At 42.9% G+C, this 12872-nt stretch overlaps 1 protein-coding gene and 1 non-coding gene across 2 annotated transcripts in view; one reads left to right on the top strand and one right to left on the bottom strand.

Annotated features, from left to right (window-relative positions):
- The window catches only part of RANGAP1 (Ran GTPase activating protein 1), a 29360-nt gene extending 28082 nt beyond the window's left edge, over positions 1–1278 (top strand). The window contains exon 16 of the mRNA XM_048501426.1: positions 486–1278. Within this exon, the coding sequence (XP_048357383.1) occupies positions 486–555 (70 nt within the window). The 3' untranslated portion in view covers positions 556–1278. The remainder of the gene's footprint in view (positions 1–485) is intronic.
- Positions 1279–10798: 9520 nt separating this feature from the next.
- On the bottom strand, positions 10799–10914 carry LOC125435975. Its single transcript, XR_007244955.1, has one exon. It is a non-coding gene; the product is annotated as a U5 spliceosomal RNA (small nuclear RNA).
- Between the last annotated feature and the right edge of the window lie 1958 nt (positions 10915–12872).

The following is a 12872-nucleotide window of genomic DNA, read 5'->3' as shown; positions in this document are numbered from 1 at the left end:
TATGAAATACGTTGAGTTATGGGGACATCTGGGCCTTGAAAGCAATTAAAATTGGTGATAATGTTTCAGGTTACTTCTGTTAACAGAGAGAGAGGTTTGCACCTAAGAAGTCATAGACATTTAGTTAGCTTCTCAATACTTGATTATCTCCTGGATAAAGGTACACTTTGTTTTCTTGTACAATATCCACAACAAACAGAATGCTGTCAATCTTTATATTAATTTCATTTAGAATTATGTGCCTTCAACTTTAGATCTACATAAACAATTTACAAAGACATCTTTTTGCTGCTCCATTATATTGCTGCTCCATTATATTGCTTATTCTCGGAAGGTGAACATGTAAGATTAGTCTTGATATTTAGGAAACGATCCTAAATATCTAAAACTGCAGATCTTGCCTTGTTGAGAAAAGTCCTATATTCAGACACAAATCAACTGAAAGTCTGAAAATAAAGTCTATCCATTTCTTTTTGTCCCTGCAGACCCAACCGTGCTTTGGATTCCTGTTCTGTTGCCCGCCACTTACTGTTGCAAACTCTCCATCAGCTGTAACAGATGAACAGCTGCCCCCATCTTTGTCATAAGACTGTCAGCAAAGCATTCCAAGATGGAGAGCAGGAAAAGACAATTAGAACTTAGGAGTGCGACACTTGTCCTGTCTTGTCACCAGGATGACTAGCTGGCTTCTGCGATAACAAACTTTGAGGAACGCTGCATTGTGCTTTTTATGTTTTTGTGTGTTTTTTCTATTATTATTATTTTAAGCTCCGTGTTTCCAAAGCGAACTCTGCCTTCCCTGTTTTACCTTTTGTTCAAGTAGTTGTTGCTCAGTTATCCAACACTTGTTTTGTTGGGACTTCTGTTTCCAAATTCAGCTGCCGTCAGGATTTGAATCCGACTGATTGTCTCAAGCTGTATTGTTCATCAAAGGACCCCCCCTTCTCTTGGGATAGCAGCAGCAAAATTCTGAATCTAGCTTTATTACAGTACTGTGCTGTGAACCCAACATTAGGTTTGCATTTTTTCTAGTTATTGGCTAGCACCCAGGTATAAAGCAATGTTTCTGTTTCTGTTGTTTCTCTGAGATTTGAGGTGTTGTAACTGAATAGAATGTGACATATATTGCTAAAGGACATTTCATTGCCTGTTTAGTTCTCACTTTACATTGAATTTTTCCCACTAATAAGGCTGATTCTAGCAGTCTGCTGTTGTGATACTGCTTTATACACACATATGCCCAATTAAAATAGATCTGGTTCAGGGTAATCAAAATCAGTTACGGCTTTCCTTAGAATCTGTTCCTCTTTATCCTTTCTTTTCCTGTCCATGGGGATCACTGTAGTCTATGGAGTAGCAGATTTCATCAGTTAAATTTGGGGATTTTTACTGCATAAATAATTATTATTATTATTATTATTATTATTATTATTATTATTATTATTATTATTATTATTATTGACTTTTATACCGCCCCATCCCCTAAGGGCTCTGGGCGGTGCACAACGTATAAAAATACAATATAAATTAAGTAACCATTTAAGGCAGCGATAAAAAGTTTTCAGTTCCTGTTCCAATTATAAAACTCAGCAAATTAAAGTGGCGTCCAGCATTCCAGTAATAAAAAATCCCTCCCCCCTCAGAGAGGGAGGCATGGCGAGTCTCGTTAGATGACGGGGTGGCCCAGTTGTCAAGGGCCGAAGGAAGGGGGCACTATTAGCGGCTGGTTCCTCCAAAGGCCCGGCAGAACAGCTCCGTCTTACAGGCCCTGCGGAACTCCCCAAGGTCCCGCAGGGCCCGGACAGCTGGAGGAAGAGCGTTCCGCCAGGGCCGTAAAGGTCCTGGCCCGTGTGGAGGCCAGCCGCATCACTGAAGGGCCAGGGACCACCAGTAAATTGGCCTCCGCCGTGTAGGGACATATGGGGTGATGCCGTCTCTAAGATACGATGGTCCCAGGCTGCGTATGGCCTTAAAGGTCAACACCAGCACCTTGAAGATGATCCGGAACTCTACTGGAAGCCAATGCAGCTGGCGCAGCACAGGCTGGATGTGTTCCCAGGCGGCGCTGCCTGTTAGCAAGCGCGCCGCTGCATGCTGAACCAGTTTTAATCTCCGCGATCAAAGCGCCAAGGGAAGGCCTGCGTAGAAGCGAAGTTACAGTGATGATCTAATCTGGAGATGACCGTTGCATGGATCACGGAGGCCAGATCCGCTTTGGGGGAGAGGGAAGGGGGCCAGTCAGCTGGAGCCTGACGGAGGGAGTGGAAAAAAAGGAGCAGCCTGGGTTGTATGGAGCCACCTGGGTCTCCATTGAGAGAGACAAATCCAGGTGGACCCCGAAACAGGCTTGCAAACAGAAGGGGTCAGCGCCTAATCGTGACTCTCCCTCCCACACCGGGCGGCTGGAAGAAGTCCACCCCCCCCTTTCCGAGAGGCCAGAGGATCTCCGGTCTTCGATGGATTCCAGTTTTAACCTGCTCTGTCAGCAACCAACCATCAACCGCCTCTCCAGACGAGTGCTGTAGAGCCACAGGGCCACAGAGGCTGCTCCCCCCTCCATCAACAGAATGAGCTGCATGTCAGCAGCGTACTGATGGCAAATCAGCCCAAAACTCCGTACCAGCGGAGCAAGGGGTCGCATGTAGATATTAAATAGCAGTGGTGACAATAACGCCCCCTGGGGTACACCGCATTGAAGCTGGGAGCACTTCCAGGAGGCCTGGTCCCCGCACCTCACTTGCTGAATCTGGCCCGGAGGAACGAGGCTATCCATTGAAGGACAGTGCCCCGGAGGCGGCCAGGCGGTGGACCAAAAGGTCGTGGTCGACCACGTCAAACACTGCAGTGAGATCTAACAGCACCATCAGCGCCGATCCGCCTCGGTCAAGCTGAATACGGAGTGTATCTGTGACGGCGATGAGAACAGTCTCTGTCCCATGCCCAGCACGGAAGCCGGACTGGAAGGGGTCAAAAGCCGATGCATCATCCAGAAAACCTTGAAGCTGCTCCAACGCCACTCTCTCAATTACCTTCCCCAGAAACGAAAGATTCGACACGGGGCGGCAATTGGCCAGATCACTAGGATCTAACGATGGTCTTTTTAAGAGTGGGTGGACCACTGCCTCCTTCAACCCATCCGGGAAGGTTCCTTGCTCAAGGGAACCATTGATTATACTCAACAGATGGGGTCGTAGCTCCGCCCGGCAGGTTTTCACAAGCCAGGACGGGCACGGATCCAGAGGACAGGTAGTAGGTCTAACAGCAGCTAAGGCTCTGTTGACAGCGGCTTCAGAGAGCAGGGAAAACTGGGTCAGGCAAGGACCCGAAGACGGCAAGGAAGTCTCCAGTTCGCTAATTGTAGCAAACGTGGATGGAAGGTCATGGCGGAGCGACGTGATCTTATCCGCAAAAAAGCTCATAAATGCCTCACAGCTAATACTCAATTGGGAATTTGAAGATCTCTCCGATAGGGAGGTTAGCGACCGAATTATGCGAAACAGTTGTGCTGGGCGAGGGCTAGCGGACGCGAGGGAGGAGGAGAAGAAACCCCTCTTCACCTCCTTCGTCGCCATCTCATAGGCTTTCATAAGCGTCCTATAAGATGTTTGCGCGGCTTCGTCACGAGATTTCCTCCACACTCGCTCTAGTCGTCTAAGCCCCCGCTTCATGTGGTGCAGCTCCTCTGTATACCATGGAGCGCGCCAGGAGCGGGGGCGAAGAGGGCATCGGGGGGCAACAACATTGATGGCATCGGAGAGACGGGAATTCCAATCCTCCACCTGCTCATCGAGCGTGCCGGCGGGTTCAGGGTCCCGCAGAACATTCAGGAAACCAAATGGATCCATAAGTCTCCGTGGGCGGGCATAAATCAGCCCGTCGCCTAGACGGGGGTGGTGTGGCAGGTCCACCCGGACCTTCAGGGCATAATGGTCGGACCATGGCACTCTATCAGTAGAGGATACGACCAGATTTATTCCCGACCCGAAGACCAGATCCAGCGTGTGCCCGGCCTCATGGGTGGGGCCAGAATTTACTCAGCAGTGGTCGTGGTAACAGCAGAAGCAGTTAAGGAAAAGAAAACACAGGAACCCAGGCATTGTTCACTTCAAAGAACAGAAGGGTTTTATTCCTTGTTTCCAAAATCACAAAACAGTCTGACAGAGTGCAGCGCAGCAACTGGATAACCAAAGCACGCATAGAGCAAACTGTTCTGTGCATATATATAGAGACATACAACCAATCAGGAAGCAGTGATGCAATCACACTAGATGTGCTTAGTCATGGTTGCATCGCCCACCTGAAACTAGGTGAAAGGCGGAGGATTACATCAGCCAAGCTGTCAAGTAGATTTTGCTGATCTAATTGTCAAGTCCTAACAAATCAAACAGAAGCAGAACTAAAAATTAGCAGAATTCTTCACACAGTGCAAGTAATTGCCTCTCTTAGCTATATTTTACAGTTCCATTCTCTTGTCCTGTTGTTTTCTTCTTCAAACGTAGGGTTTTTGCAGTTGAATCTGTTCTTTTATGCAATTATTTGGAGACTTTGTTTCATTTCAAAATTTGAAGAAAACACATTGCAAATATGCTCCTCACCTGATTCTCTCAAGTTTTCTCCAGCCAGCATGGCATATTGAGCTGTGTGGCATTCAGTTCAGAGAAGACAAACCACTAGGAGCATCTCCTGTGCAAGAGCTGCACAAAAGAACAAATTTTGGATAAGTGCTCTTCTTTTCAAAACAGCATTCCCAAAGTCTCCTGGTCAGGAAACCAGGAAGGGATAAAAGTCGAAAGATAAATTTAAAATAAAATAAACGAATAAGCACTGTAGTTTGAGAGCCAGCATGTGTAATAGTTGCAGTGTCAAACTAGGATCTGGAAGACCCAGATTCAAATTCCCCCTCTGACATGGAAACTTGCTGGTTGAACATAGGCAAACATGGTGTCAGCCTAGCCTACTTCACGTAGTTGTGAAGGTAAAATGGCTACTTAGGAACTGTATTGGGGGTGGGGGGGATGGGGTATAAGGAGTATTCACTGTTTTCTTGGCTGTATTAATGAATCCATTGTGAATTTTTAAAATGGTTCAGCATCTGACTTAAATTGTCTTGTATAATCTTACATTCTTTCACCAAGAATACTGTAGAGTTAGGACCTTTATATGTGATTCTGGGGTAGTTGGTTGTTTCTGTTTTCCTAGTCTCACCTATGAAGTAATCATTTTCAGTACATGAATCAGAGCAAGAGTAGACAGTGCCGCTCTTGACAGGTCAAAGGTCTGCCTCAGTATATATCAGCTCCATTTATTCATTTACTTTTTCTAGCAAAGGAATGTATGTCTTCTGTGCTAATGTACATTAGTAGTAACACAACTTTTCAAAAACAAGTTTTCATGGATTAATGTTGAGAAAAAGCTGGTGAATATCCACACTCTAATATTTCCGTCACTATGTTTGTTCCCCTATTCTGCACCTCAGGCTATCTCTCACTGGCAGTAGCCAAGTCAGTAAGCATGGACTCCAACTCTGAAACCTTCCAGGTTGTTATTGTTGTTGTTTTAATCCTCAGTGCTGCCTGGTGCATCATCAACTCTAACCCAATGCCCATAGGCTGTTCAGGCTAAAGGCACTAGATAGATTTTAAGGCCTGTACTAAAATATACTGCAAAAACCATTTTGTGTAAGGACCAATTCTGAGGTGGTCCTAGGAGTTCTCATTCATTTGGCTGCAGCATATGAAAAGTTAATATATTATTCCCCTCAATTGCTAGTTACCATGCTGGAATTTTGTCAGGTGTTCTTGTGCCCTATAATTGTGTGAGTGAGACAGATGCCTCTGTTCACTAGTTGTTGTCCCTGAAAAGACTCAGGGAAGCTGCACTCCACTAGGCAGTGTTCTAACCACTTTCTTCTGCCAGGTACGTAGTCGGATTAATTTGCAATCGCACTGCCACTAGCTCCCAGTCAGGAGAGAGAGTTCAATTCTAGAGAAGACTGTGGTGTGGTGGTTAAGAGTGGCAGACTCTAATCTGGAGAACCAGATTCAGTTCCCCACTTCTCCACATAATGCCTGCTGGAAGACCTTGGACCAGAACTCTCAGCCCCATCTACTTTGCACAACCTTTTGAATTGTGTCTTGCAGATGTGCTGTGGAGAAATCCTGAGATGACTGGGATATAATAGCTAAAGAATTAAATCAGTGAAGGTATAAGCTAGATCTCAAATCTGAGAAAACATGTTCCAGCAAGCTGTTGAATTGCATCAAGTTTCACTGTGATGGGCAAAATACCATTGAGAAGAAAGCCAAGCTGGCACTGGAGCACTTTACAAACCATCTGGAGAGAGAGCAGGTTCAGCTGATGGGCCATCGGAAACCACATAGAAATGTGGGGGGAGGGGGACTCCACAGTAGCAGCAGCTCAAAGGTATTGCTCTAGCAGTGGGCTACAATGTCATTTTCTGCAATAAAAAGCGAGCAATGAAAGTCCCAGACTTGAGAAACTAGTAGAGACAGTCTGTGGTCAACGGTTATTTAAGGCTGCAGTTGTGCTCATATAACTCAATTCAACAAGAAAATCAGAGTTAACATATAACCAACCTGTGGAACTCAGCAGACAGTAGAAGACTGTTGCACCGCAGTGTCCTAATTCTTCTTGGGACTGCATTGATAGATGGATGTTATATCTGATAGTGAAAACTCTTTAAGACTGTAAAATGCATTTAGAAAAGCAATATGTACTTTTTGATCCTCAGGTGAAGTCCCAATTAGAATTCAAAGAACTTGAAAAGAATTAGACTAATTAGTCTCCCAGTCTCCAATTGAGAATCCTTGAATTGTAATTTAGGCATCCTTAATTTACAAATGGAAAGCCAAATGATTAACAAGCTATGAACAAGCTATGAATATATGTTGTACCAATGAATTCTCAAATTATCAAGAATGGAATCCATTTCTAAGCTTATTCTAGACTGCTTTCCCCTCCCTGCCATAAAATCTAAAAATAACACATCAGTTATTTTCAGCTTTAACATGTAGAAAAGCATTATTGAACATCATGCTGTATGTCATGAACATTATGCAGAGGCAAACCCAAGTTTTCTGTCAAATCTCCTAACCTAAAGCCTCTTCCATCACTACTACACCAGCGTGGTGTAGTGGTTAACAGCAGGTGGACTCTAATCTGGAGAACTGTGTTGGTTTCCCCAATCCTCCACATGAGTTGTGGATTCTTATCTGGTGAACCAGATTTGTTTCCATACTCCAACATTCCTGTTGGGTAACCTTGGGCTAGTCACAGTTTGTTCAGAACTCTCTCAGTCCCACCTATCTCACAAAGGCAGATTCCGCATGGGCCAAAAACAGCGGTGTGAAAACAGTGTGAAAATGGTTTAAAATGGTGTAAAAGGGTTTACACCGTTTTCACTCCATTTTCACACTGCTGTTTTTGGCCCATGAGGAATCAGCCTGTTGTGGGAAGAGGAAGGGAAAACAGTTTTTAAGCCTTGAGTCTCTTTACAGGAGAGAGAGGCAGGGTATAAATTCAACCTCCTCTTCTTCCTGTAATAAAGCTGCAGTCCACTCTTGGGTCCCAATCCACAGTATACAACCCAAATCTAGTTTTCTAGAGATGTGGTACACTCACTTCAAGTCTTCAAGCCACAACAGTTTTGCTGAGTCAATAGAATGGAAGCAGTAGCCATTTATGTTTTCCTGTGTCCTCCTCTTTGCTGCTGGTATGTTCTGCATTCTCTTTTGCCATACTCACTGTGGTGATGTGTGACTTTAAGAGTTTGGATTGATGGGCAGAGTTAAGAGATGTAGGAAAAGCTGGTAACTGAAACCTGAGAGAGTTAAGACACAGAGCTTCTGGTTCGCTGTTAACTAGTTTATAATTCCTTTTGTTAGCTGTAAATAAACTTGTTTAAACCACCATGGTCATCACGCCATCCATCACGCCAGGCAAGTGCCCATCCCTGCTGTTGATTAATTTTTGCCCATGATGTTCAGTCTGAGGTTTTGTAAGTTGCTGGAATGCACACAAACGAGGGTCGCCATGCCCAGGAAGGCAGGGGCAAAATACCTCTGTTTGTCTCATGCCTTGAAATCCCTTCAGCTGTGACTTGATGGCACTTTACCCTAATATAGAACCTTGTTGCTTTTTAAAAATTGAAAATGTCTTAGGATAACATATTTTGTACCAGAAATGGGCCCATGAAAAGCAGGTGCCGTTGCAGCTTTGCAGAAGGCACACACACATATAAACCTATAACTTGGGGCAGGGAGGGAGCTGGACACTATGCTGGTATGATCTACATGTAATACATGAATTGGATATGAGCCTTTTTGGCAAATTCCTTGTTTTCCAGTGTAGCTCCTCATTGACTGTAACTACAAATCTTTTTTGACAATATGTCTATGTATACTGAGTAGAATACATGTTAAGACAACATGGTGACTGAGCGTATCAGGAGAATTTGCAAATGGTTGTCAGTTTCCCAAAATGTGTGGAACTAACATGTGAAAAACAGGACTGTCCATCAAATAATTCTAAATGGATTGCCTGAGTCCTAAAAAAGAGCTTGCAATCATTTTGGTAGGGAGAGTTAGGGGCCTTTTCCAGATTAGAAAAAAAAAACAATTCTTAGTATTGCAGGACCACTCCATGGCCAGGCATGGTTGTGAAGTTGTGTTACCTTTCATGAATAATGTCATGGATATTAATAAAAAGATGGCAGTGATATTTGCAGTGTATGTACAGCAATTTGAATCTACTCGCTTATGTGGGTGGGAACTGCATTTTCCTAGCACCAACATTTTGTAATTAACTGTACCCTCCTCCCAAATTAAAATATTGCTCTCTTGCTCAATCAAGCTCTAGATTTTACACAAGATGCAAGAACTGCACAGATTCCACACAATCTAATAGCCCATATAGCAGTCATTCATCAATGGAATTTTGTACCTATTCAAAACTTAACATATCTATATGCAATACTTGAAACCTATTGCTTCTTCCCATCTTTTTAGTCCTCCCACCCATCCGTCAACATCCATGGTGTCTAGTCTGCTGAACATTCTATTGTTGGAGAACCCCTGGACTCAAATTCTGATTGGCCAACAGAAAACACACAACTGGTTAGACAATGTAAAGTCAGATGACAGAGTTCTAGTTTCCTTCTCTCTGTTTTGCTCCTACCTTGTGCCCACCTTTAAAAAAAATTCTTCCCTGTAATTAATTAGAACTGGGAATCTTGCTCACCTGCGAGCCAGTTCCTTGCTGGAGCTTCTGTCTCAAGGCAAAACTCCTGCGGCCTTCTCCCTCTTTTCTTTCATATGCCTCCCTCTGGCCACATTGATAGATGAAGGAAACTGCTTTCAGGCACAATTGCTTTCTCCAGTCATCTTTTCGTAAAAATGGTCACACAGCTGGGTGAATCCTGGGGGAAAGAATGCAGCAAAGCCAAACAAATGTTCTATTTAAAATGTGGGTATGCTGCCTTTTCATAGTACAATTTGCCAGGTGGACAACATTAATAAAGTTCAGATATTTAAAAGACATTAAAATAACCAAGCACAAACAGCAGCAGCAGCTTATAAACCCAGAAAGCAGCAGATGGAGCTGCTGCTACCTATCATTAAAAGCACCGTCAAATAAAACATTTTAACGTGGTGCCAGAATACACAAAGAGTGGGTGCCTAGAGAAGCTGTTCTATAAACTGTTACTGTGGGGTTGTACCTGCATCTGGAAGCTCCTGATGCTTCTTTGATAAATATGATTTGATGGCATCTTAAAGAAAAAAAAAACATTTACTGAAGCACATTTCAGAACCCATTTGACCAGCTGCATGAAGTGAGTCTCAGTAGGTTATATATACACAGAGAGACAGCAGCTGGGAGCTGATTAATGATTTACTGTGGTGTTGATTGCAAAGGGTATAGTATGTCGCATCTAACAGATATTGCCCACAAAACTTGTGCTTCCAGAATTCAGTTAATCTTTAAGGCATCATAAAAGTGCTTTTTTGTTTTGCTTTATCTTGGGGGGTGGATTAGAGTGGGAATCACAGAATTCTTCATCTAGTCCTTGATTTCTCTTTTTTATTTATGAAAATGTCTGTTTGTTTCTTAAATTGAATTTGAAGTTCATACCTGTTTTTATCAGAATGTAAATACTGTTTAGGCTGAAATGCCAATTCTTGGGGAGGGAGGTGAAGAACCTTCAGTCATGATGATTATTTGCTATTCCTGCACTCAAAATTCATGTGGCCTTCTGTTCTGGCTACAATTTCCTACTAGTTCTTCATAACTCGTCAAAATGTCTGAAGTGAGATCCTGTTGTTTTGTGAAGTGAGGGAGGGAAAGCTCATTGCATGCTCTCCACCCAAAGTGTTTTTAGACAACTTAAAAAGAAGTCTAAGAGCTCAGTGGTGCAAAAGGTTCAACTGCACTGCAGGTGGCTGGCTCAAGGTTCACTCAGCCTTCCATCCCTCCAGGATCGATAAAATTTAGTACTTTGGAGGTGAAGTGTAGAGGAATGGAAGGTAATGGCAAACCACCCCCACAGACATCGTTTGTATAGAAACCCATGCAACACCACCCCATAGATTTCTTACAATCTGGTGCTTGCACAAATGACTACCTGGAAAAATAAGCCACATAGACTTAGCTTCGAGACAGGCAAGCCAGATAGACTACAAAACTGAGCGACGAATCACAGTTTCTGCACACACGTGTGCGTAAAACGCAATCACACTCACACTAATAGCACACATATTCTATTTTTGATACTGTTAAAGGTAGCTCTACCGAAGTAGAGCCTCAAAAAATTAATGAAAAACTCATAAATGTTCCTCTCCACGGAAATCTTTAGTAAAAGGCGAAAGATTTATACGATCTGAAGAGAAACCAGAGTATGAGTATACAGCCGGAGGCGCTGCGACCCGGAATCTGCCGCTAGCTATTCTTGTGAGGGTGGGCGATTGTTGGAGCAGATCTGAATGTAGTATCACGAACAACGGTAGATTTTCTACATTGCAAATGGCAAAATATCATAATCAGAAAAGTCATATCGATTTGAAATGACTTTAAACGGCCTGAAATGTCCATTTTAACGCAAAGCATCATGGATATGTAAATATAGGAACTGACGTCATTCTAGCTGTCCCCGTCCCGCTGTCTTCCGCGTTAACTCGGCTCCATCGCAAAGGTTGTCGTGTAATTAGCAGCCTCTGCGGAAACTCAGATCTGTTAATGTTGCTGTCGTAAGAGAAGTAATCTAGTCTGAGCGAAACCAAATCCACCCTCCTCCCTCGCTGTTTACCCTATTGAAAGCATATACGAGGCTGTGGCCCTAAACTGCGACCTATTAAACAAACTTGCGTAAGCGTCCTTAATTGCAAACAATATTTAACGCATTAATAAAAATAGTATCCGGAAGCGAGGGTTGTAGTCCACAAGCAATTTACCCCCAGAGCTCCTCCGTGTATTAACCCCATTTAGCTAAATAATTATCGTGCACGATCAGGAAACCATCGTGAAGCCGGATGGATCCAATGTTCCCTGGTAGATGTGCACAGGATTGTTGTCTTCAAGAGGACATGTATTAGTTATTACTGCCGAAGACTAAAGCACAAAATGCCAAAGCAGGACTACAGCTGAACATCAAGAAGACGAAAGTAATGACTACTGGAGAATTACTCAACTGTAAAGGTTGATCATGATGCACTTCACACAAACCCGTGAAGTTTACCTTGAGCCTCAAGTGGAGAGGCAGGCCATAAACGGTTTTTTAAAAGATAATTTTAAAACTGGCCCATAAAATATATATATTAATATATATTAATAAACCCTTTTTTGGTTTGTTGAAATTTATAAATACACTTCACACAAAAAGTGTTGCTGAATAATGTATAGAAAAGGAATTCCAACTCATAGTGCAATCCTATACAATCCAAATTTTATTGAACTGTTTATTGAATGTCCCATCCTCTATCGATTTACACTTTGTAATCTATCTTGAGTCTCAATCAGACAGAAAATAAAATGGACAATAAATAAATATGCTGGGTTATTCTCATCGAAACCAGGTGAAATCATGTAATTTGGATGGGAGGGACACTGCATAGGAATACAGTACAAATACACACGCGCACACATGCGTACACACCATAGAAATGGCCTCCTTAGATATTGTGGATGGGATTCAATACGGTGTCCTTATTTTCACTGGTATGAAAATAGCATCCAGAAAACGGCATTTTCTTCCAGAATACGGAATAGAATTATTTTGTTACTGTGCCCCTAAATACTGGCAAAATAATGCTGCTTACAGGAAATTCAGTTTTTAACTAACACATATGGCAGTGTGGTGTGGTGGGGTACCATGCTAGGATCTGGGAGACTCAGATTCGAATTCCTACTCTGCCATAAAAAAATTGTTAGGAGATTTGTCAATCGTGTGGTGATGTGTGCTTTTAAGACTTTGAATTAATGGGCGGAGTTAAGCGACCCGTGAAAAGCAGTTGTAAATGAGGCTTGGAGGAATTTGGACTGAGAGCTTCTGTGTTGCTTTTTATAATTCTAACTAGTCTTATTGGTAGCTGTAAATAAACCTATGTTAAACCCAGGAAGACCCTCCTGTCGTCATCCTCAACAGCTCTCAGCCTAGCGTACCTCACAGAATTGTAGTTTGAGGATAAAATTGAGCAGAGACAACAGTGTTATAAACTGCTTTGGGTCACTACTGAGGAAAAAAGCAGGGTATAAATGAAATAATAAATAATATCAAAAAAGTGTAAGCATTTTTTACATGTGGCATCAAGTGACATCAAGAAAGGTATTTGGACCTTATATTGTTGGGATAATATATGAAA

This window comes from Sphaerodactylus townsendi, linkage group LG06 (genome assembly GCF_021028975.2).
Source record: "Sphaerodactylus townsendi isolate TG3544 linkage group LG06, MPM_Stown_v2.3, whole genome shotgun sequence".
NCBI classification, from domain to species: domain Eukaryota; kingdom Metazoa; phylum Chordata; class Lepidosauria; order Squamata; family Sphaerodactylidae; genus Sphaerodactylus; species Sphaerodactylus townsendi.
The sequence above is the reverse complement of the archived record's forward strand: the minus strand, read 5'-3'. Positions and strand labels throughout refer to the sequence as shown.